The following is a 25808-nucleotide window of genomic DNA, read 5'->3' on the forward strand; positions in this document are numbered from 1 at the left end:
CCGCCGCTCTCCTGGGTCGTGGGATTGATATTAATTGCACCCTGGGGACCGGCATTGCTTGGAACATTGGGCCCACCGCCACCCGGGCCAGGCCCGCCGGCACCGGGACCTGTCGGTCCAGGACCGCCGCCAGCCACTGGCCCAGGAGCACCAGGACCACCTTGCTGGGCATTGGTATTGTTGCGATAGCGATCCGCCTGCTTCAGCGGCAAGCACACCGGACAGTCGGCTCGCTGGCAATTACGCCAATGTGTGATGATCTGTCTTGATGATGAGCAATGAGCCACAGTGCAGTCCTTATTCAATTTACAGCCTGTCATGTGCGCTAACACCTCCTTCATCGTCTTGCAGTGCGTGAGTGTGCACGGATTGGGATTGTTGGGATTCTCCGTCTCACGACGTGCACACTTGTGCGCATGCAGCAGCAACACTAGTTGCTGTTGTATTAATTTCCGCTTCTCCGGATCCGCCATCGAGCTACTCTGTGGCGCCGCAGACATATTCGTCGCATTCTGTGTCTGCGTCGCACTCTGAGGTCTCGGCTGACTACCCGCGGGGGCACCAGATTGTGGCTGTGCCGGCGACGGCGCCGGGGGTTGCGCCTGTCCGGCAATGCCACCCTCATTGTTGCCCGTGATATTGGGTCCCATTGGTAATCGATTGCCTGGCATTGCTGCCATATTCGGTACACCGCGCTGCTGAGGTGCAACAACACCCGTCGTGGCATTCACGCCACCTTGAGGGTTCACCACATTCACACTCTGCTGATTAGGCCCGCCGCCATAGCTATAGGGTCCGCCAGGACCTTGCATGTTGCTGATGTTGTTCCCTACACAGGCAGAAAAGAAAAGCAAAACACATCCATTTCAGTCTCATCTTATCTCTCCCACATGACTCTTTTTTCCTCATCTTCCCCTTGTGCTTCTACACAGACAAGTGTTTCTAGCATGAGAGAGAAGAGAAGAAGGAGAGATAATCATGGGATATACTTTACATTCTGCTGTTTTCCATAACTTTCACAAAATGCATCATCAGTGACAACTATATATTCACTCCAAATACACCCTTTTCTTTCTTCCAATTGCCAAAGGATAATAAGAGATGTTTCTTTGCATCTCACTGTGAATTCTTACAGATTTTTATTCAAATTTTCACTGTTTTTATTTGTCATGAAAATCTCTGTGATTATGTGAAGAATCAGTTTTCGCAGAAAATGCAATATTTCAAAATCGCCTCAAGATTTTTCTTGAAAGACAGAACTTGCGCAATACGTCGTTCAATAACCTAAGAATATTATAGAAATTCAACAACAATCTCTTCACGCAATTTCTTTTTTATCCCCCAAAAACAGCAGAATGTGTTTTTCTTTTTCTCTAACTTCACAATATTATGTATAAGATATATAAAAATTTATTTTCTGAAAAAAATTTCACATACAAAAAAGCATCAAAAATCCTTCTTTTCCAAAGCATGCGGAATATTTTCACAAAAAACGTTTCAAAATGTTTATTGTTTTCATCTCTTTTTTTGTGGGGAGGAAAAAGTATTTCCTAGAGGCTCGTTTTCAACCATCATTACGGGGCATTTTGATAAGACTGAGGACTCACCTAGTGCCATGTTGGGCGTCTGCATGCGAGGCCCAATGAGATGAGGCCCTCGGGGTCCAGTCATGTGGCCCTGCGGGTTCGGTTGCTGCATGGCCACCACGCGACCCGGCATGAGGGGCCCATTCTGCATGCCCGGATGCCCGGGATGGTGGATGGCCTGGCCCTGGCCACCGCCACCACCCATTGGACCGCCGAGCATGCCACCGGCGGCCCCGAGCGCCTGCTGCTGCTTCAAATTGTTCACCACCAATCCGCCACCAGACATGCCGCCGTTGCCACCGAGTCCGGAAAGACTGTTCGACATAATCATGCCACCAGCGCTGCCCTGCGAAACACTGTTCATTGCTGCAAAGGAGCAGAGAAGAGAGAATATAAATATCGAATTCTTCACAACACACCTTATCGTGTTTCATCCCCCGTGAAGCCTTTTGGGGAAGATAGTTGAACAATATTTACTCCGAGAGAAAAAAATTCTTGTGCATAAAAATTCATAACAGAAATAAATATATCTTCACAGGGTTTGCCAGATCCTGTGCTTGAATTGTGCAATGAATTCAATATTAAAGAATGGCTGTGAGAAATTTTCTATCGAGATGATAATAAGAAACAATTTAACCACCGTCCTTAAAGTGATGAAAATTGAGTTTTCAATTCTTAAAAACACCCAGAATAGGTTACATTGTGATGTTTTTAATTTCCCCTCAGAATATTCTCAAATAGACACATCATGAGCTCTCAGAATAACTTGACTTCTGCACACTCTCTGTTTCTGCACAGATCACCTTTGGCGAATCGCATGCTCCAGCGTCTTCCCCACCCTCAACTACCCACCCCCACACCCTCCTCCCGAAAGAAAGACAGGCATGCATCTCAGTATTTACCTTGAAGCGAACTCATGGGCTGCGGAGCGCCATTGCTCGCAATGGACATCACCATGGAGTTGCCCATCGTGCCGACACCCAAATTGTTGGACATGCTCGCCTGTGCGTTGGGCGGTGACTGCAGATTGGGACTCTTGCTGCCCAGCGGCCCAATTCCGATGGCCGCCACGCCGCCGATCATGTTCTGCTTTCCCTGCAAAGACACACATGTTCTCTTTGGACCGGCAAGTTAGCACAAAACTGACTTTTTGGCGCGCCACCCCGCGAGACCCCGCGCCATGGCGGTCACTCTGGGGCAGAAGAGAGTGACTTACCTGTTGCATGAGATGCGTCAATTGCTGCTGGTGGAGTCTCTGCATGGCGATGTTGGCGCTCGGCGGCACCACGCCAGAATCCTCGCCGTTCATCTGCGGCGGCCCACCGGGGCCCGGGCCTTGGGCCGGCGGCTTGTTGCTCGCCATCTGATCACCCCAGTTCGTGCCACTGGACACGAGCTCATCGGGCAGGTGATCTTCCAAGTTGTATATATCGCTGCGCGATATCAATTCTGCACGGGCGAAAAGAGTGTGTTTATACATTTTGATTAGTGTTGGCAAATTTGGCGGGAGAATAACAAAACCATGTGGCCAGACACTCACCGGAGTCCGATGGGCCCTGCTGATAGGAATGCTTGGACCGCTTCTGTGGCGGCCCCTCATCCAAGTGATCAGCCATCCTATTTCACTGCACACTTTGCACACTTGTCCTTCTGTCAAAACACACTAAATGTCCTCTCTCTCTCTCTTCCTCACTGGTTATTAGTCCTTTTCACCACGAATTTCTTAGCACAAAAGTTCCTCTTCAAAGTCCTCCCTTCAACACTGCTTTTCTCGCTAAATTAGTCCAATGGATGTTTTGATTCTCCTGGCGCGCGCGTCTCGAGAAACGATCGTCCGTGGGTCTCAATGCGAATGCACACTGGCAGAATCAGTTCCGGCCAGTCCTCCTGGCATCCGAGAGAGGTGGCTCAGCGGGGCTCCTGCCCGTGGTGGCATCCAACCTGCACGGATCGTCCAGACGCGCTGGCATCTGCTGAGATTTGGGGCGCCTGCCGTGCATATTTGCAAGATGCGATGGGGCGCTCTCCTTCGGTTGCTGCTGCCCGTCTCACCTCAACACATCGCTTCCGGAGGGGGGCGAGTCTCGCGGCGCCCCAGAGAGTTGCGACAGTAGTGGCCAGCGGCAGGGCGACGGGGAGACACGCGAGGGCACAGCGGAGGCGATTTTTGCGCGACGGGACGTGAAAATGGCCCCCGAAATGGTGGGAGCGCGCCTGGGAAGTGGCTGCTGGGCGCCTCAGTGCAGTCTCTGGTCCGCCAGAAATTTCTCAACACTCGAGCCTCCACTGCTTCCACCATTTACTTGGCATTGGCCATTGTGTTTGGGCCATCGACGACAAATAGTGGATCTCTGCTGCACTTGGATTTTTCACCCCAACGCCACGGCTCCCACGGATCCGGCCACCAGGTCCTCCTGGTCCCTTTGCACTCCTCTGGGCAGCGAGAAAGAAATGGCCGGGAAAAGACCACCCAATGTGATGTATTGGTGGCGAGATAAAGAAGTAAAAATTTCACGACTTCAAAATAGCCGAACTCAATTTCCCCAACAATGAGCGCAGAAAATGAACACAAATTTCGACACTTTAACCCCATAAATAGCCACTACTCATCACTCCACTCGCTCCCTAATCACATTATTCACCGTTCTTCACAAACTTTTCCCCAATATTATGTACATTTAATCGCTCTACAGACGATTACAAATTTCACGAATTTTACTGAGACCCGAAAAGTTAATATGGCGGCTGTTGATGAAAACTTTTTCTACGCTTGTGTCAGAGAAAATGTCGGTCTACAGGAAAGCGGCCACACATGCCGACTGAAACACCAGCGCCTCGATCATGCCAATTTATTCCGCACACGCCACTTCGGCTCAGACACTCGGCTCTTCGGTTTGCTCACCACATGCCGCCGGCCACTCGGGCGCTCTGTGATTGGCGCACGGTGTCCCACGTGATTACACGAATCCATTTCGCCGCAACTCGCCGTGATAGATGGCGCTGCGACTTCTGCTTCGCGCATCATCCACCAATAGCGCTGGTGCCACTGAGGTGGAGAATTGAAGTGTTGTGTGAATCGTTGTTGTGAAATGGATTTTGAGGTGAGAAAAGTGCTGTTTTTGGTTGGAAATTGCAATGTTCCCGATGGTAATTTCCGTTCATTTACTCAGTGAAGTTTTCTGAACTTGCAACTCATCAAATTCAATGAGTGGATGGAGTATTTGACGAGTTATTTAGTGGCGTGGAGAACCTTTACTCATAAATAATTTTTCTAATTCGCTCTGAGAAGCTCAAAGTTATTCTAAAGTCGTGCCGTAATTCTCTGGATTTTATAGAATTTATTATTATTTTCTTGTAAAAAAAAAAATTATATAGGGACTTGTCCAGGAGTTTGTGTGGTATGAAGAGGATTGAGAACACATTTCTCAAATCGCTTCTGAGAAAATATTATGTAGAATGAAGAAAAATCCATATCCCATTTCCCAGCACTTCATTATTGCCCCTAATATAATATTTTTGGAATATGAGTAATCTATCTTTACCAGGTTCTCTTGTCTTGTCGAACTATAATCATCAAAAAATTCGACACAATCACACCGTGAATCAACCGTGGCTGAGGATCTTCTTCCAATTGGTACTATTTGTGAAATTGGGCTTCATTGGGACTGTTTTGATAAAAACAGACCCCATCGTGGGTTTTGGAATGGAGCAACAAGCATGGAACTACCCAAAAGTATCGATCTTCTTCGGTGCTCCTGCACATAAGACACGCTGGAAATTGAATATAATCAGACGAATCAGACCTTTTTCGAGAGCAGAAACTCCCTCATTAGACAATACATATTAGTGTGTATTTCGCTCTTTTTTTAGTCATATTTTAAGAGTTGATATTTTAATTCGTCCAAAATCACTGCCATCATTTTAACGAAATTATTATTTTCTAAAATTTAATATTTAATCTCAGAAAAATTCATTCGCTTTCCCACTGCGTCTCAGAAGTGCCTGGAGAGAGAAGCAATGCATGAAACGCGGAGAGAGAGACGCCAGAGAGAGGCTGCATTGTGCTCTAGTTCCACGCGTGCCGGCACAGGGTGTCCCAGTGCCAATTGCTCTCAGCGCGCCGTCCGGAATCTTGCTGTTTGGCGCTCTCAGCCACTTCCAATAAGACACACAGGCACAGCGCGCGAGCGACCGTTGGCAACGACAGTGCGAGCCGTGAGGAAAGCTCAGTTGTGCTCATGACTCGGCCGTGTGAAGACACTCCGCTCTGAGAGGACTGTGTGGGTGCCCAGAAATTCAACGGCCGTCCAGGGATCAGTGAGTCCGTGCGTCCGAGGAGTGCCTTGCCGTGTGTGCCTTCGACTTCCAAGTGGCACGGGATGGCCATCTGAAGAGTGTGCCTGAAGAGGAAGTGTGTGTGTGGCGCACGAGATTGGATCAGCCAGTGCTGTGGAAAAGTTGTGCAAATTGGTCAGCATTACATCACGTTGAAAGATGACGAGACTGTGGTGGAGATCCGTGAATCTCCTGACATGGTGTGGCGCCTACCTCATCCTCCATATCACACTCCTGGACACTGCCCAGGCCTTCAATGTGGATACAGTGAATTATGTGAAGTACGAGGGACACCACGATGCCATGTTCGGATTCAGTGTGGCCCTGCATCAGGAGTCCCAGCGGAAATGGTAATTACTGTCTCTGGCAAGTTGCACAAGGCGATTTCGCCTCCTTTACTCAGTGATGAGGGTCCTTTCACTTAAGGCGAAATGTGCAATGTGGTGCACATATGTGCGTAAAAGATGTCTTTTTCCTCAACTTCTGTGAATTTTATGCTCACGTACATAAATGTGGTGATGTATGGATGAGTAAATAAGGTATTTATTTAGTTGCGGATGCTCCAAAAATAGATGGTGGGGAACTAATATTTAGAATACGACTCTTGGGATGAGAGAATAACATACAACACGTTGGAAATCGTGGAAGAAATCTCTGATGTCGAAGACACGAGACAGAGTGAGAGCGCGCCCGTGCAGATGAGACGAGAAAAGCTAGGGAGAAAAGGTTTATTTTTTAACACAACTCCAGATTAAGTGCAATCTTCCAAATACAAAAATATACTAAAAGATTAGAGGCGTGAGCCACTCGCGAGAGACTCTCTGGATGGTGAGGATGGAGACGGAGGACTCCCAAGAGACAAATAGATGGGCAATTTGTAGCAATCTCGCGTGGAATTTCTGCTTCTGCACTTTGTCGTCTCCTCCGTAACAATCATCATTGTCTCTTCCTCATCAATTTGATCAAGTGAGGTGGAAAAGAAGAGCCCATCAAGGGGGCGAATGTTCTCTCCAGAGGGACACATCGTCGTCGTGTGACAGTGATTCGGAGTAACTTGAGCAGGCGCACAAGATCATGATCTGATTCACAATAAGTTAATTTTAGATTGTTAATTTAACTTGGCAAAATGCCTGATGAAACAGCAGTTGCGTTACTCAAAAAGCGCGCGCTGGCGCACACTGAAAGAGTGCCTACGCACTCGAGGAAAGGGAGAGTTGCAATTTATCGCATTGGATCTTGTGCAAAATGCTGCCTGTTAATCGTACAAATTGATATAAAGTGATTTGTAATTCTGCTCCGGGGAATCTCCTTTCCGTTGTTACATATATTTCAAGTGATCTCGCTCTTCGCGGACGTATAATTCAATTCATCCCAATTGTCCGTTGCGCGATTCCATTGATTATATTTGTGACGCGCGCTAATCGAAAATGATGAACCAGTTGGATGGGTTTCTTTTTATTGATGCAGCACAACTCGCCAGGGGTGATCTGCCAATGAAGCAATATTGTAATTTACCGACTGTGCGGCATATATCTAATGGCGAACAGGCGATCAATTGAACACTCTGCAGAGCATCTCCCTCGGTTGTTGCATTTCTCCTCTATCGTATCTTCGCTTCACTGGAAACGATACAGATAGAGTGAGAAATACTTGACTGTAGCGACTACTGTCTCCGGCGGTGCCCCTGGATTTGACTGGAAAGGCGATCTTCGGAGCGGGATCCCCATCAATTCTCACTCCGTTTTCAATATATCCACACAGCGCCGCATAGGCTTGTGTAATAATAAATTGCCCATGCCGTGCTCGTGCGATCGTGGAGACCGCATGACAGAGAAGATGCAGCTAAGGAGAACAACAAATACAATAGTAAATAGGGCTTAAATAAGATACTAATGATATTTGAACACTAAGATATTTGACGATCACATTTGATCTCACACTTGATCATGGGAAGCAAATGTGGGAGAAGCACAATGTGTGACAGTGGTGATGAGCCTCTCTTCCCCATTCCAGAATCACTCGAGGGCAGTGCATCTGAACACTTTTTGTCCACGGAATATGTTGTTATGCCGCATGATCGTGTTTCATGGCGAGAGATCGGTTTATTGGGGCTTTAAATTACCATGAAAAATTAGTCAAATGTTACAAAATACAGCTGCGTCAATATTTTAACAATGTGGCTTATTAAATTAGGATTTGTGGCCATGTAGTTAATAAATATAAATATTAAGGGGCTCGAATAATCAATTGAAATATATGTGTATTCAGGGAGGTCGCAAGGAGAACTTATTGATGACAGGTTGGTTTCACGTGAATCACGAAGAAATTAAGTCTTCCCAGAGAGGAGAGGTTGTAATGAAGGTCTCTTGCCCTGCATTTAACAGATAAACACTGTTATTACTTCCGATTTCTGCAATACTTCAGCATTTAGGGGAGGGTTATTTTTTGGTATAATTCGGCATTTAATAAGCCACTGTTTGTCTTTAAGATAACACACAGAAACGTGGAAATCGGAAGATCATGCAATTGATTGAATGGGTAAATGGGAATGCTTGACAAAAGACATGGCTTGTCTCATCATTGCGATGTGTAATTTGAGCTTCTTGTGGAATCAGTGAATCAAATATTATTTGAACAAATGCACCATGTTTGTTTGGTGACAAACCCCTCAACAATTTCCTACGTAGGCCGCCCAGCAATGTTGTGTGGTGTTGGATGGAAAAGGCAACAGAAGCTGTGGTGATCAATGTAAGAATCTGAGAAAAACAGCGCCGATATGAGGAGTTGTGCCTTATATTCTCAATTGGAAGAGAATACTCTGTCAGAAAAGTGAGAGAGTCACTGCGAGAGAAACACAGAGATCTTTCCAATGGATTATGTACAGCTCCCAAACTATTGATGGCATATTGTGTGAGCGAGAGAAAAAGTGGGGAAATATATCTTGTAAACGATTGTGCACACACATCTGACAAGATCACACAACCAAAAAGGCTGATGATGAGAGAAACATCAGCGAAAACGATCTTTAAGACAATTTTTGTCCATTTCAATATTCGGTCTTGAATCACTGGCATGATGTTGAGGAGGTGGACGACGGGAGTGTGCTTTGTGACCAAGATACTGAGCGCATTGCTGTCCCGCGAGTATATAATGTAAAACAGATGAAAATTTACATGAGAGTGGCCTTTAAAAAATCACATGTGTCTCTCTCTCACTCTTGGCACGGCAATCGATGGACATATGGAGGAATTATGACGAAAATATTGTGCCATTTGCTAAAGAAATTGAAGATTCCCGCGGGAGGAATGTCGATATGTGATTGATTTCCGCTCAGATCAATTGAGCGTCCCTCAAATGGCAACATGACTGTTTTCTAACACTAATGCTGGTGTTCTTGTCTCTCTTGCAGGATAATTGTGGGAGCCCCACAGGCGGACACTTCCGCCATTCAGCCAGAAGTTATCAAAGGTGGAGCAGTCTACAAATGTGATCTCGCCTCAGATAGTCACTGCCAAATAATTCCCTTCGACCGAAATGGTAATTTTCTATTATTGCTCATACATTTTCTCTCTGTTTTCTTCTGTCTCTCTCTCGGCTGTGGTTTATTGATGAGAAGAACGACACCCATTCATAAAGCAGAAAACCCATTAAAATAGCCACCTACAAGATTACTATAAGAGTTATGGTGAATTGAATTTTTTCTCTCTCTGTCTCTTTGCCTTTAGAGTCTCCGTAATTTATTTAGTTGAACAGAAATTCATGTCACACAGCGTGGCAATATTATTAACCAAATTTAAACATAGACACTTAAAGAGAGGAAATACAACAGGTAAAGCTAGATACAGTTGAGTGCGAAAACTGCACACACGCATGATTTCATTACGATCTTTCAATTTTCCCAGTGGAAATATTAATATTGAAGATGCAATTTCAAAATCGTGTTTCTCTCTGTCAAATTTATGCCTCTTCCAATCAACATGCTGAGAAAATGGCATCATAAAAGCCGTCGATTTGAGACTTGTGCCACCCACTGTAGATTTTGTGGTGATGTATGAGAGGAAAAAGGCAAGAATTAATGTGTGTATGCAAATATTATATACCTCTCTGGTGTTTACTCACATGATTTCATTCCTCAATTCTCTTATTCACTTCTATTTCGTACTCTTTTGGCTGCAGTGAGATATTTACCCACGGCAGAAAATGAAGAAAAGTCATCATATTAATAACTTTTGATAGGATGCTAAATGAAGAATGACTTTAAAAACTACAACAATGTGATTTATTAATGTTTGCCGTGCCGACGATGAAGCAACAACACTCTTCGGCCGCGGATGCAATCTTGGTGGAAATGTACTCAAGTGGATGTTTTTTTTATCGATACACTATGTATCCACGTAAGAGTGAGAGCCTTTGGGGTATTTTACAAACCCAAGAGATTCAGCTTGTTGCTTTTTCACTTTTATCTCACTCATTGGTTCTCTTTTGCAATTCAACACCACGATACGTGGTTTGAAACACATGCTTTCCGAAAACCTCACAATTTGTATAAATTAATATGTATTTCCAACATGGCTTTCATACCGTTAAAATCAACATTTTAATTTGTGGGCCGACGAAAATGCCGCCTTAGAATAATCTCGAGAAGGCCACAAACATACATATATATCGGCTCTGGAAAGAATATTAATTCACTTCACAAGCAACACAGTCACAATGAAGTCGTAAGTGCAAAATTACATAAGAATCTTTAATCAAGAGCATAAGGAGAAAAACGTCAACTCTCGAGAGACATTATTTGATGTTAATTGAAACACTTATTAGCAGAGGCTTATTATTATTTGGAATTTATCCCCGAGAGGCAATTTGGATTACGTGTGACGTTGTTTAAACTTCTGTTTTACATCTTTTATTGCCACAAGATAACAATATGCATTTTTTGTCCATCTCACTTGACTCTTGAGTTGACAAACGATGTAAAATGTGAGTGCTGTACAAGATTTCCAATGTGACATGGTCAGTCAAAGGAGGGAAAATGCTAAGAGAGGCAGAAATTTAAAACAAATAACTCACATTGAGTTTCACAAGCTGAGAATGCGCGTTACTCTCAAGAGTGGGACGACTTTTATATTTGCTGTAAGTAAGGAAAAAATAGCTGAGGAATCTTGTGAAAACTTCCGTGAGTTTATCAAACAGTCTGTCGATATTAATGTACAAGAAAAAAAATGAACAGATATGAAGCAGAAAACAAGAGCACAAGATTTTTATTGAATGGAGAAACACATTAAATGCTATTCAGAAACATTTCGCAGAACAATTCGCCGAATGGCCAAAATTGCTTGTAAATGAGAGAGAATCCTCGACGCTCGTGCTTCAGTTGAATATAATCTCTCCGGGCGAGGGAGATGAATTGATCATTGGCCTGAAATATTATCTGTATGGCGGTTATCGTAGCATGAAAATTGAAGATTATTGTATTGCCATTGTGCTGTGTGATGTGAATAATAACAGGAGACGCGGCGAAGGGATAAGAAAATGCTGTGATACACCTTATTCAACAAATCAATGTACTGTCCAAATTATATTAGCATAACTTGTTCTTTTTTCCCTCCCCACGACAATATTTCCATGGCTGAGAGAGGGAGAGGTGGTGTTTTGTGTGTATTTTCTTGCCGCAAGTCGCGCAAATTCTCCCTTGTGGCATAAGGAATAAACACACGACAAGAGAGCGACAAAGTATTCGATAGTGTCTGTCGGGAGGCAAAACGACAAAAAGATTGGCGTATAAGCGAATCGCAAAGAGAAACAAACACGCGAGACAGGGGAAATTTAGAATAGAATTGAAAGATTCTACCTTCTTTTATTGTTATTATTTGCCATTTGGTGAGATGTTATTCTTGTTGGTTGTGTGGCTTTGAGCAATATGTGAGAGAGAGAGAGAGAGAGAGGGAGAGAAGGTGCGCGCAGAAGGGCGAGAGAAAGGAGACACTTTTGCAATATAAAATTACTTATTGTATAAATTCATAATCCCGTTTTATACGCTCCTTTTAAAGTAAAATGCATTTAAATATCCATCTCAATGGGATTCACAATGATATGGGCAAAAGACTTTTTTTCCACTCGGACTTCTTCTCATGCCTATCTTTCCTTCTCTCCCGCGATTCTTTATTTATTTCTCAATCTCATATGCATTCGTGCGATCTTGAGGACACGACAGGAGGGGAAAAATCAAATATAGAAAAGACGGGGAATATAAATTTTATGTTTTCCACTATAATTTATCCGCTATGGGAAAAATTTTCAGTCAAAGAGAAATGATTCTTTTATTGCCTCCTCGAAAACCATTACTTGTATTGGAGGCACATGCTTGCAATAAATTATGCTTCGACGAGGAGAAATATTGTATTGCAATAGGTTAATGTATTTGGGGACTAATGTAATACCATTCGTTGGCTATTTATGATGATTAATAATTTCTCCAATTAAATGATGATATATGTGTATTGTGCATAGGTCTGAACAAGTGTTTTTTAACACTTAAAGGTGGGTTCTTGTGTGCCATTTAGTTGATCATCAAAGCATTTCTCTCCCATCAAAGAGCAATTGATGTCAGGCATTCAATAGATCATCCATGCTAGAAAAAAAAGATCATAAATTCTTCCAGCCAAGGGGTTAGTCAGAGCGTAGTCATGCAGCAAAGGAATGAGCAGCAATGTGGCTTATCGAATGAGTATGACTAACCCCTTGATCGAGCAATAGTGCACCAAATTATCACAACAATCATTCATAAAATGTGATTTCATTCATTCACGTTATTTGTTGTGTGCGTTGATGTTGTTGTCAATGAATCAAAGGTGAACATTCAGCACAATACTCGTAGATGAGCATCTCCCAAAGGAGTCTTCATCGTGCTTTTGGTGGAATATAAATAAAAAATCAATCATATTAGAAATATGTGTGATCTCCACGCCTCACGTATTCAAAACTCGCGCTTTATCCACCTCATGAAAATCTCTATCATCTTCTCTTTCTGTATTATTCTATTCTCGCTCGTCTCTACCATTTCAATTGATGTGTTTCACAAAACTGTTGGTCGCATTGTGTCTCTCTTATATTTGATTATACATGATAAATTGTACTAATTATTTATTTTGAGACTAACTCATTCTTTTTTCTCCCATTCACTGCTCAACCATCCGAATATCAGGGCCTCAGAGGAACGAACAAAATGATCGAGTGGATACAAAATCTTTTCAATGGTTTGGAGCAACCGTTTCCAGCTCAGGATCCGATGGACCCGTTGTGGTAAGTCTGTCTCCTAACAAATTCTCCTCACTCCAAGAGACAAACATACAACATCGTGGCTGACAAAAAAATCCGACAATGAAGTGGTAGCGCAAAAAAAACTGTGTGACTTCATGCTGGTTTTCTGTCTAAATATCTCATCTATCTACCCAGTGTGTATTATTAATTAATGGCATGCAATGTCAAGAGTTGAAGAGATCACATGCCACCACAATAACCGTACAAAATGCCTCAACCACTCTTTCGTGGCTCTGCGAGCAAGTGAAAGGGGAACCAAGACTAAAGATATTTTTATTGACGGCCCAGATGAAGGGAGGCGCAGGAGTTGCATTTAAGAAGAAAAATGTTCATGTTTTTTAATTGAATAATTGTGTGCGAGACAAATATGTGTAAAACGCGATTACAAGCTGAGGAGGAGAATGCTGAAGAAGAAGTGCCTCCTCCATATCACGAATCTCTTAGTATCCCAGCTTCTTGTATTCGAGCCGCGACTTTATTTGAATGCGCGGTCGTTCTGGCGTCTTCCGACTGTACTTTCATGGCTTTATTAGAGATGCAAGGGGCTGATGGCGGGGCAAGAAGATGTGGATATTCGCTGACCACAAATCTGTCGAAAAACCACAATATTCTCGAACAATGTGAACAGAACTGAGTGATTTAATGGAAGAGCGTATCAATTGAAATATGGGAGTGAAGGTAAATCATACTTGGAAAGAAAACTGTCCAGACCAATGGCTCTTTACATTGTCTTCCTCATTTTGTTGATGATTTATTAATGCAATTTTCAACGAGAGAATTCTCGATAGATAATATGTAACGCGGGTGGCCTTTTTAAGGGCGTTCAAGAAGTGTATAACGATTTATTTGCACTACAAACTTAGAGACTCTGAATTGAAATTTTATTGGTGTATTTTCCTCATTTTCCTTTACTGACGTAAAGTGATTATATTTAGAATGTGTTCATGACTTCATGAAATAATTTATGAGCTACAGTGCGATTTGGATCTGCATGGAGACTTTTCTGATATAATTTCTTGAACAAGCGACTTTTTATCTCCTAATGGAGAACTTCCATAAGCAAACATCCTTGTCCGTCTGCAACATGAGAGACCTATTAGGTCCTCAACAAGATCCCACCTGGCCTGAGGATAATTTTGCTTATCTCGCCACTGCCTTTCACCCTTTCAACACTCTATAAATGGTTAGTGAATAATGCGTTTAGTATAAATATCGACAAGACAATTTGGTTTTCATCCGAAGCCAGTGGGAATGAGGAGAGGAATTTGCAACATCTCTTATAATGTGTTTGAATTTGTATTAAATGCCTGTTGCAGCAGAATCAATGGTGGTGGCAATAAAGTTTAGCAGCCACCAGCAAAAAGAAGGTGGAAAGAGAGAAGAGGAGATAAGAGAGATGCGATCCTTGCAACTCTTGCCAACCTCTTTCCGCGCTTCCTCCGCACACACGCGGTGTGTGTGGGGGTCCCATTGGCGGTCCCCCCGAAAGACCAAAGCCTCCCATAGCAGCGTGCCCTTTAAAGTGGTAGTATGTCGTTTTTCGGTTTGTATTATCTTAATATGACTCGTAAAATTTGCATTGGAATGCTTGAAAGGAACTGTTGGCTGAGCATAAGAGAAGAGAACTCTGTTTTTAACTTCTCGCATGTTAGTTTCTTCGTTCTGTTGGCCTCTTAAATTCAATATCTTTCTCTTGTGCTGTTTTTTTTTTCCTTTCCTCACTACCAAACCATGTTTTCTTCCTTCTTTCGCGCGAGAGACACTTCTTGCCGACCAAGTGCATTAAGTTATTTATTTTTGTTGTGTCTCATCGCAACTTGTGAGCAGAGACACAATTGATAAAAGCAGTTTTTTTCCCATTCCTGTGTTTAGCTTTGCTGACGCTCTCACGTGTAATCTCGTGGTGTGATGGTTTAGAGAAAAGGAAATATCATTTGTCTGTCCTTCCTCTATTGCTCTTTTTCCTCGTACGCGCGCCGCTCATTGTTCTTGGGCAGTGAATGAAATACTGTCGATGATTGTGTCTGTCGAGGGATGGTGAAGCGCGAGGGAGGCGTAAAATATTATAAATAGAGCGCAATAAAATCAAATTTGCGGAGCAATATAGAGCGTAGGAGAGGAAAAAAACGAAATGAGCAACTAAAGCGTAATGTGGTGGACAGAGGAGACCACACCTTTGGACTGTGAATCGATTGAGGTGCTCTTCCAATTGGAAATCTCTTCAGCGGAGCGACTATCTCCTCGCTTCCCACCCAGCGATGATTGCCATGTGGCCTAAATTTCACTTCTTGGGAATAAAATCGATAGCTAATGGACGAGGTGATTTTCTTTTATTGCCGTTTTAACACATTTACGCCTTCGAAGGTGGGAAAATTTGTCTCAATCTCACTTCTTGTGTGTGAAAATTTACCTTTTTAATTCGGCAGCTTTAGCAAATATTGCCAAATTGCCAAGCGTAGAGTCGCTGAGCGAAGAGACAGCAAAAAGCAGACCGAAAGGGAGAGTCAGAAAGGTGGAGAAAAGACATAAAATATGTTGGTTTGAAGGGACCAAGGTGAAGAAAATTAGACCCTCCTTGGCACACAATAAAGTATTTAATGTAGGTCATCCCCTTTAGGACAGTGATAAGGACGAATTGTGTGTGAAATATTCTTTCGTGCGTGTCAAGCATACACGCAAAATTAAATATAATCAATTTGCGTGTTGATTTTTGCTTGATTGCTTGATTGGCAGGCATTTTTTGTCCATTCCCGCTCTTGATCAACATCTCAGCCCGGCTGAGATTGCCACACGACTTGGTATTGAGAGGTGGTTTTGTAGGAATTTGCAGTGCACAGCAGGCTTTCCGTATTCTGATTTATTATTTAGTCTGCGTGTGAGGAAGACAGGAAGATTAGGGAATAATTTAGGAGAGGTTCACACGCAAAATGTTCTTATCTGGGCAGAATATGATAAAAGCGCAACCTCGACGTTTGTTGTTGACCTACACATGAGTTATTTCAGCTGTTTTGTGGATGCTTTTTCAGGTCTTCGGTAATGTGCGCCTTGTCCACTGGGTGCTAAGAGGATCTTGATGATGGGTGGAAAGTTAATTCATTTATTGGCTAATTTTCCTTTCACCTCCACTTTATGGTGTGTTTGTCCATGAACGTGGATGATAGTTTGGCCACAAAACATCACCACGAAATCCTGTCTGATTGAAAGACAATGATTACGATGGGGTGACGGTGAAGAAGAGCATGTGCGTGTGTGTGAGAATCGCCGAAGAATTTTATGAGGGATTTTAATGAGGTGAGAATTAGTTTATCGAAGCGAAAGAGAGCGAGAAAGAGATAAAGAAACCTCTCGAAATAAATGCAATCTGGAATATTGTCATCTCTTGCGCCAATGTTACAGCCGCAGCGCATCATAAATGCACTGAGCAGGTACTAGTTTCCGATAATGGAGACATCAGTTAAAGTTGGTGTACCGTTTTAAAAATTGAATCTCAAGTTCGTGCATTACATGCCACATAGAGATAGAGAAAAAGAGAGACATTGCGAATAGCGTTTTGCCATGTGCAATCATATAAGAAGATGATGGTCGCGCGGAGAGGTTGCAAAAAGAGGCTGAGAGTGGCTGAAGGAGGATGTTGGGGAGACAGTGGGGAGGAGGAAAAATGAGAAGATGGAGTGTTTTGAATTCTGTATCACACCAATGTTGAACAATTTTGCCACACTTCATCGCGATAAGTGCAATATCTGCGCGGTCTCACAATTTTATGTCATGACCTTTTTAATTTAAATGCCATCTGAGTAATTTTCCTTGGTGTTGCATCTTTTCAGGCATGTGCTCCAAGATATGTCTTTCACACGATGTCACCGCGCAAAGTTGAAAGAGTGGAGCCCGTTGGAACATGCTATTTGGCAAAGAGCAATCTGGCTGAGTTTACAGAGTATTCACCGTGTCGAACAAGTGAGTTGAAGTGTTTATTTCCATTCTACATGTTTCTCTAATTTCACACTTATTCCACATCCTCTCCGCGTATTATACCACGAATGATCACTAAAGAGTAAAACACACATATTCTCTCCACCCTGCTGATAATATCGATTTATCGAATTGGACCAATACAATCTTCCCTCCTTGCCGCCTTGCTGGAGTGCTCGGTTCGCGCGTAAAGGTCAAGTCACTGCGGAAATGGGATGAAAATGAAATGCAATAATTTCATGAATGGGGTATTTTGTATATGGGAAGATACGAGAGTGTGGCCAATGAATCCCATAACTTTGATAATTTAGTGTCATACCATGGTGAAGAGGGATTTATTAGGGCTATAAGAGTTCTTTTCACGATAATATTGTATGCTTGAGAAGTGGGAGGAGAGGAAAACCAACAAACACAGACTAGCGCTCTCCACATTGCGTCTCCTTTTGCAGTTAATTCGTTTCGTGTTATCAAATATTCCTCGGTGGCTTTATAAGGTGTACATTTAATGGGTAAATTGGCGGTGTGGCATAACTAATTGAACATTACTGGTGATTGGAAGGTCTTAATTTCCGCGCTATTGTGGCCTTGTTGTCAGGAAATGCTTGGGAATTTCATTTTAAATCACCCAGAAGAGATAGAAATTGCTTGGATGATTACTTCAACAGACTCTCAAAGGCCATTATCTTCCCTTCAACGCTCTTAAACAAGTCGACAATAGGTCTCAAGATTAACCTCCTCTAATTAGTGATATCTCTAAAGGCATTTTCTAATTCTGTAAGCGATCAGATGCTGTTGATAGTGTCAGTCAGAGACAATATCTTGGGTTAGTCAGAATGATCATCTGGATATTTGTGGAGATGGAATGAAAAATATGAGGTCACTGCAAGAGTTCTTGGGACCTTTTATCATCAAGTAAAGGATACAAAGAAAGAAACCCAGAGCAAGTCTTTACGCTCGAGAATCTCCCGACTGACTTGATACATGTAAATCAGAGGCAAAATTTTGTCTCTCTCATTCCCTTCGCTGCATTTTATGGCTTCCGGAGGCGGAGGAGAAAAAGGAGGAATATTTTGTGATGGTGTGTGAGACGAGATCAGTGTCGGAAATTGAAAGAACAAAGTTCTCTTGGTGTTTGGCTTCTTAAGAAGTCAACAGAGGGTAGATAATCCTGCACGCTTGATGTGACACTCTCTTGTCCTAAAATATTCTCCACCTCTTCATTCATCCTATGTGTAATTCAAGCCGGACCTCGAGGGTTGTGTGGATGTGATTGAGAGGTCAGGGTGGTAAATCTGAGGCACAAAGAAATTGAAGAATGGGAAGAGAATGAATCTAATGAGTATTCCTCTCACATGGTTTCCCAATATGCGTTGGTGGGTCTCTCTTCTTTCTCTCCTTCAACACTGCATTAATTTTTCAATAGCTCGTTAACGGATTCATAAGACGAATTGAGAATCACTTGAGCCGCAATATTGTGTGATATTTTAATGTCTTCCTCCAGTGTACTGGGGCTATCATCGTCAAGGATCTTGTCAAGCGGGCTTCAGTGCAGCAATATCGAAGGTATGAAAGTCATCAATGAGACTAATAAAATGCCGGTGCGATTGCAAGGTAGTTTCACTAAAACGCAGGCGTGTTTTGTTAAACTGCCTCGACTCTGGCCAATGATCAAGTCATATTGTCTTCAATTGTTAGGATATTTATACTAATACATTTTTTCTTGCCCTTTTCTTTTTCATCTTCATCCGCTTTTGTTCTTCGAACGACGCATGATCGCGGAAAAACGTCTATGCATGATCAGAATGGTGAACGAGTCTTTATTGGTGCTCCTGGCAGCTGGTATTGGCAAGGTAAGAGACAATAGAGCAATATTCCTTATATTACACATGCATTTGCATTTTGCAATATGATAGTTGAAGAGAAATTATCCTTTATCTCAGGAGGTAATACATTTAAATGACTGTTTTTTTTTCTAAATATGTCATAAATAATTTATTAAATAGCACATCAAATTTATCTTTCTTTCTGTAGAGTTTGATAGGAATACTTAATTTGATATCATCTGTTTTCTTTTTGATGAGTTTTTTCTTCGCAATGAGTTGTAGTATTTGAAAAAGGTTTTTTTCCACATATAATGTAATTAATAAGGATTTTTTCTTCACTCTTCCTGTGCGGAGAACCACAAATTAATACCTTATTGTATATTTTTGTGTGATCCTCGTGCCTGCGCCTGCTCCTGCCCTTCATCAATGAATGACCAATCAAACAAACAAAAAATCCATACTGAATGCTGCTCAATCATCCAACCCTTGTCTACGTTTTACACATGATACTCCTCATTATTGCGCCACATGTCAATGGACAAAAAACTCTGCTCATTGAAAAATATATACGGAAAACATTCTCCTTCAAAAAAAAAAACTATCCATCAATAATAATGTTTTGAAAATATACACGACAAAACAACAACAATAAAAACCCACATTGGTCTATATTTCCCTCACCCATTCAACAATATCATATTTAATTACATTTATTGAATTACATCTCTCCTCTTCTGAAATTTAATTCCCAATTGACATAACATTTTCATGAAAATGGCTCTCTCTCTCAATTGATCTGTCTCGCGGAATGTAGGACAATTGTATTCAATGCGCGCTGGAATTGAATACCCATATAAGCCACCAAGATACGGACAGTACGGCGAAGGAGGTAATCAATCATTCAAGCACTGCAAAATACAGCCTCTTATTACCATAATCTCTTAATCCATATTTTTTTTCTAAAACATCAAAATTGTACAAAATAACACGTGAAAAGCCGCTGATTCGCCGGTGTTAATTGAGCTTCTTTTATCTAAAATAAAAACAACAACCGATATTCATTTTACCGTTAACTACAATGACATCACATTTTATTTTGGATTTTGGTTATCACTCATTTTGTCGTTCATTTTCTGTTATTACTATTTTGTGTCTTACCCATTTGTCGCAGTCTGAGAAAGATTTGTGTTTTAAAAAGTGCTCATCAATTGGCTTCTTGCAGTTTTTAACCCCTGACCAAAAACATTTCACTCATCATTAGAGATGCAAAAGTGGCGTAAAAGTTGAAGGCTTGTCGTCGATGGAAAGATAAAACCTCATACTGAGATATCCATTTGTTTCAGTCTCTTATCAGTGCAGTTTCACAAATTCTCCAACCCATTTGTCACGATGCCTCATTAGTAATATGGCCAATGTCATTCCTCATTATTATCTTATGTGAGATAAGAAGATTTTTGTGAAAATGTGCTCCAAATCTACACTCTTTGAGTGATCATTTTGATTCCGTCACCGAGAAGAAAATCCTCTCAGTGTCGCGAATGAGCTTCTGCAAATATAAGATTTCAATCAAACAAATATTTGTCGCATTTCTACCTGTGTTTTCCATCTAAAGTGTCCGTAATTCTGCAAATATTAAACAAGCACCGCGCGATGTGCAAAAAAAGCAATCTTGCAAACGTGCCAAAAAGTATTTTGCCCCTGAATTTTTTCCTCGCTGAAGTATAAAGTAAAAAGTACAGAATTTATTCACACACATATATGCAAAAAGAACAAGAAAGTCTTTGATTTCTTCCACAAAGAGAACACATCTCTGGAATACAAATTGCATTAAATTCTTTCCGGTCTTTATTTTTTCGAGAATCACAATATCAATAACTAAATTCAGAGTTCGGTGGCTCGCCAGAGCACGATGAGGAATTACAAATATCACGAAAGTCATTTGAATTGGTAAGCGAGAATGCAAAAACAGTGTTTTATTAGACGATCTTGCAGAAAATCGTGGCAAAAGCCTGTGTATACATAAAAATAATCTCACTGTGAGCAAGAATGATAGATTTGGAGCGTATTTTTGGCTTTTTCCTTTAAAACATGTATTATAGCTGATAAGGAGAATAATAGTGCTATTTTAATATTCCGCTTAAATTTGCTTCGTGATAAGAAAATGTGTAGGAAACATAAATTCCAAGCGCAAAACTTATCACAATGCAATTTTGGGAGTTGGTGTAAAAGACACAGAGACGTTTTATTTGTGGCTCATCAGCAATTTTGTGGGTAAATGGCTTTTTGGTGAAGGTAATGATTGTGTAATAACCGATATACTGGTTCACTTTTCTTTGCCTTTAACATTTTTTTTCTGTAGTGCTCTGTTGAGAAATTCTCGACAGAAGGACGCATTTATTGCAAAAATGCAGAAAACTCAGGAGGTGAAAGCCACTAACTTCTGTTTACTTCCTCTCTTTTCTTTCGCCAATTCGGCTTCATTCGCCATTTCCACGCGGCGAGAGTGACTAATGCTTTCTCTTCCGTGTGTGCAGGACAAATTTACTCCACGGGAATCTCAAATCCCGGCGTGAAGGTGTATCAGACGAGCGAGAGTACAGCTTCTGAGGATGATTCGTATCTCGGCTACTCGGCGGTGAGTGGAGACTTCAGCGGAGATGGTGTGGCCGGAGTGGCTGTGGGAATGCCACGAGGTGGAGGACTGCTGGGAAAAGTGCTCATCTACACGTGGAATCTCACCAATCAGCAGAACATCACGGGAGAGCAAATTGGAGCGTACTTTGGCTACTCTCTCGCCGCTGTGGATGTGGATGGAGACAAGCTGGAGGACCTGATCATTGGGGCGCCCATGTACACGGAGCCCAACAATGAGGGGAAGTATGAGACGGGCAGAGTGTATATCATGTACCACAATAAGAAGTTCCAGGAGCTCGACACGCGAGACGGCACGACGTCCAAGGGTCGTTTTGGTCTGGCGCTAACATCTCTCGGCGATATCAATCTCGATGGGTATGGGGACTTTGCCGTAGGGGCGCCATACGATGGCCCGCGAGGTCAGGGAGCAGTTCACATATTCTATGGCTCGAGCAAAGGACCCCTGCCGAAGGCTTCCCAGATTATCTACGCTGAAGATGTCATTGGGACGCCCTATCTCACCACTTTCGGCTTCTCGCTGGCGGGTGGCATGGACCTGGATGGGAATCAGTACCCCGATCTCGTGGTTGGCGCTTATGAGGCTAGCAAGGCCATTGTGTTCAAGTCTCGACCCGTTGTGGTGCTGCACGCCAATGTGGGCTTCGAGACGGACAACAAGCTGATCTCGCTGGATGAGAAGAATTGCACCACGTCCAGCAGGCAGAGGGTCACGTGCGCTGTGATCAACTCCTGCCTGAGGTATGACGGGATAAATGTGCCACCGACAATTGATATTGAAATCTCGTGGATATTGGATTCGAAGAAGTTGCGACAGCCGAGGATGTTCTTCCTGAACGAGGAGAATAGGAACATCAGGAATGCATCGATGAGACTCTCGCGCGGGAGGAGTGACTGCAGGAAGGATCGAGTGTACATTCCGGTAAAATCTTGCGTATAAATCAATTTCCTGACATTTGATCTATATGGTTTTACTCTTCAGGAAACCATTCGCGATAAATTAACATCACTGGAAGTTGAGATGAAGTACAATTTGCGAACACAATCACCTCCGCCTCTCCAGTCAATCCAATCCCGGCGTCGACGTGCTGCACTCGAGCCGATTCTCGATCACAATCTGGGACTCATCCAGCGTGACTCTATTCATATTCAGAAGAATTGTGGACCAGACAATGAATGCATTCCAGATATTCGAGTGGAGATCAAGTAAGATATAGTGCATATGCAGGTCTCTGATAACCATCGCTGATTGCTCAATTTTCTCCTTCTCTATCGTGTCAGAACTGTGGATAAATTCTTGCTGGGCTCCAAAGATTTGCTGACATTTGAAGTGTTGGTGACCAACGGTGGTGAGGATGCCTTTGAGACGAGCTTCTACATGACAATTCCGCCAAGTGTGAAGTACAAGAACTTGAGGCCCATTGGCGATGCTCCAGCAACGCCGATCACGTGCACGGCGCCGACTGAGGAGGTGCATTTGCTGAAGTGTGACCTGGGAAATCCCTTCCCGTCCGGCAAGGCCGTGAAGTTCGAAGTGGCTCTCAATCCCACATACAGTGCCAACATGGATCCCAGCTATGACTTCTTCATTGAGGTGAACTCGACGAATCCAGAGCGCGAGGGCAGCAACTACGACAACATCATCAGGAAGAATGTGGGCATCTGGCTCGAGACAGAGCTAAAGATTAGCGGGTGAGTGAGGCCTCTGCTCTACATCTTGAGTTTAAAAATATATATACATGATTTTTTCCGCTCCAATTGCAGAAAATCCCAACCGGAAGAGATTCACTACAACATCTCGCAGTACACGGAGTTCGAGAATGCAACGTCTGAGAATGATTTGGGGCCTCAAGTGGCTCATGTGTACGATATTCAGAATCTTGGACCATCTGTTGCTGATGAAGTGGAAATTTACGTCATGTGGCCTTATGAAACGCAGGATGGGAAGCCACTCATGTACATGATGTCGCCGCCAGAGCTGAATGGGAACATCTACTGTGATCCCAGTGACTATATCAACTACAAGCGCATTGAGGTGGATCGCACGCTGGCCACCAAGAGCATCTTGAGGCAGATCGGCGTGCAGGAGCGCGTGGCAACGCATCACAGGGCTTCCAGCCAAGGGCATCGGTCCGAAGTGACGGTGGAGCATGGCGGAAGGATGAGCGGAACCAGGGGATCGCACGCCTACGGGAATAGGAGATTAAGCGAGGATGAGAAGAAGCGGCTGGACGCTGAGGAGGATGTGGAATCCACTGGGGATGCTTCTCTGGTGCACAGGGATCGTCACAGTCAGCAAGCTGCAGCTGGAGTGTGGTCTAGTGGGAGAACGGGAACTGGCAGTGGCCACTTCCAGCACTCCTGGAGTTCATCCCAGGGCGGAGGCTCGCGATACTCTTCGGGAGGAAGCAATGCTTCTTACTATGGCGGTGGCGATAGTCGCAGAGTTGCCTCTGCCTACCAGGCGTCATCTCCAGCTCCCTACTCTCGACCCACACCGACTGTCTACCGATCGGGGATGTACAAGTTGGATGACGTTCCGTCGGAGGAGCATGTGAATCAGGACATCTCTCGACTGAGTGCCAGAACAGAGACTTCCACTGCCAGCACAGGACGTCGAAGGATGATGAGCCAGCAAGATGGTGAGGCGCCGAGACCGGATCTCATTACGGGCGCCTCGCCACTCGAGAAGGCTCTCCAAAGCGCTGGACATGGTCAATTCCACACGGCGACAGTGGATCTGGGTCAGTTGGGGCGCTCCAATGTCGATGATGAATTGAATCGACGTGGTCAGGCAGCGCACATTGCCAATTCTTATGATTCTGGAGCTCGTGGCAGGACTTACAATTACCAGCAACAGTCTAGCGGTGGAAGTAGTCGCACTGCTTCGTCATCTGCCTCAGGATACAACCAGGGCAGGCAATCTTCCTCTGCCTGGCACGTCAGCAGTCCCGATCCTCTGAGCGAGGAGGATGATTACACCTTGGAAGAGGAGGAGTATGATGATGTGGAGGACAACGGTCAGCCGGCTGGACATCGGCCATCACATCACGGCAGAGTGCCCGATCGCTTCCAACACTACAGACGCTTCCAGAGAGCCGTCGAAGACGATGACGCTGAGCTGTATAAAGAGTTGCACTGCAATGTGACCAAGTGTGCTATTATCCGGTGTGTCGCCTACAATTTGGTTAAGGATGACAACGTCTACATTGCCATAAGGACGCGTCTGGTTGCCAGAACGCTGGACAAATTGACTCTGAACACTCCCATTGACTTGTCCACGAAGACTGTGGCTAGAGTGACCAAGCAACCGTTCATTGGGGAGCCAAAGGAGAAGCCCATCAAGTCCTTCGAGGTGCCAGTAACGGCCATTCCTGAGCCCATCATAAAGCCCGATGTCGTGCCTCTCTGGGTTGTGGTGTTGTCCGCCTGCGCTGGAGCCATAATCCTGCTTCTTCTGATCTACTTGCTGTACAAGGTATGAAAACTGTTCAATTTGTGATCCTTCCGTTGTAATATAATCATTGTTCTCTTGCAGTGTGGCTTCTTCAATCGCAACCGCCCCAAGGATCACTCCCAGGAGCGACAGCCACTGAATAGAAATGGAAACTATCACGGCGATGAGCATTTGTAGAGATTCTAAGGCACGCAACAAGTCTAATCCCTCTCTATCTCCCCCAGTTAATCCCTGATTTTTCTTCCCCACTTCATCCGCCCTGGCAACCCAAATTAATTTCTACGACAAGAATGTACTGTAAAAGTTTCTACTAATTAACTGTTGATATTAATTAAGGTTTATTTTCGAGACGATGACAACGGAGGAGTGGATAAAAATGAGATTGCAATTTTATGTGGTAGTGAATTAATTCTCTATTTATTAATTTTTACCAATTGTATGAACAAATTAATTAAATTAAAACCAAAATGCGTTACTACTAATGAAAAGAAATTGTATAAAAGTGAATCACTGCAGATTTATTGTAAATTTAGGATGATATTTTGAGTGCCATTAAAAAGTGACTTAGTGGTTATTATACTTAAATCGCTTTTTGTGCAGTCTGTACAATAATAAAACGAATAATAGATTTATTTTAGGTGAGAAAATCTGTGTTTTCGTTTCTCG

General features: G+C 43.2%; 2 protein-coding genes across 3 annotated transcripts; one reads left to right on the forward strand and one right to left on the reverse strand.

Annotated features, from left to right (window-relative positions):
- Positions 1-30: 30 nt before the first annotated feature.
- On the reverse strand, positions 31-4390 carry LOC132261411 (protein cbp-1-like). Its single transcript, XM_059760215.1, has 7 exons — positions 4229-4390; positions 3127-4019; positions 2803-3035; positions 2489-2681; positions 1608-1952; positions 83-829; positions 31-41 (listed from the first exon to the last, which is right to left on the reverse strand). Exons 2-7 carry the CDS (start codon positions 3200-3202, stop codon positions 31-33), a joined length of 1605 nt encoding a protein of 534 aa, XP_059616198.1. The 5' UTR covers positions 3203-4019; positions 4229-4390.
- A 1436-nt stretch (positions 4391-5826) lies between these two features.
- On the forward strand, positions 5827-25338 carry LOC132263170 (integrin alpha-PS2). 2 transcript variants are annotated; one of them, XM_059762794.1, is made up of 12 exons: positions 5827-6271; positions 9331-9458; positions 13126-13223; positions 17066-17195; positions 18712-18773; positions 19012-19060; positions 19848-19922; positions 21568-22607; positions 22668-22891; positions 22967-23377; positions 23450-25163; positions 25224-25338. In XM_059762794.1, the coding sequence occupies exons 1-12, from the start codon at positions 6081-6083 to the stop codon at positions 25317-25319; spliced, it is 4218 nt and encodes a 1405-aa protein (XP_059618777.1). In that variant the 5' UTR covers positions 5827-6080; the 3' UTR covers positions 25320-25338. The 2 variants fall into 2 exon arrangements, with proteins under 2 accessions (XP_059618777.1, XP_059618778.1); XM_059762795.1 differs by lacking the exon at positions 19848-19922.
- Positions 25339-25808: the final 470 nt, after the last annotated feature.

Source organism: Phlebotomus argentipes, unplaced genomic scaffold, assembly GCF_947086385.1.
Source record: "Phlebotomus argentipes unplaced genomic scaffold, Phlebotomus argentipes genome assembly contig_15, whole genome shotgun sequence".
NCBI classification, from domain to species: domain Eukaryota; kingdom Metazoa; phylum Arthropoda; class Insecta; order Diptera; family Psychodidae; genus Phlebotomus; species Phlebotomus argentipes.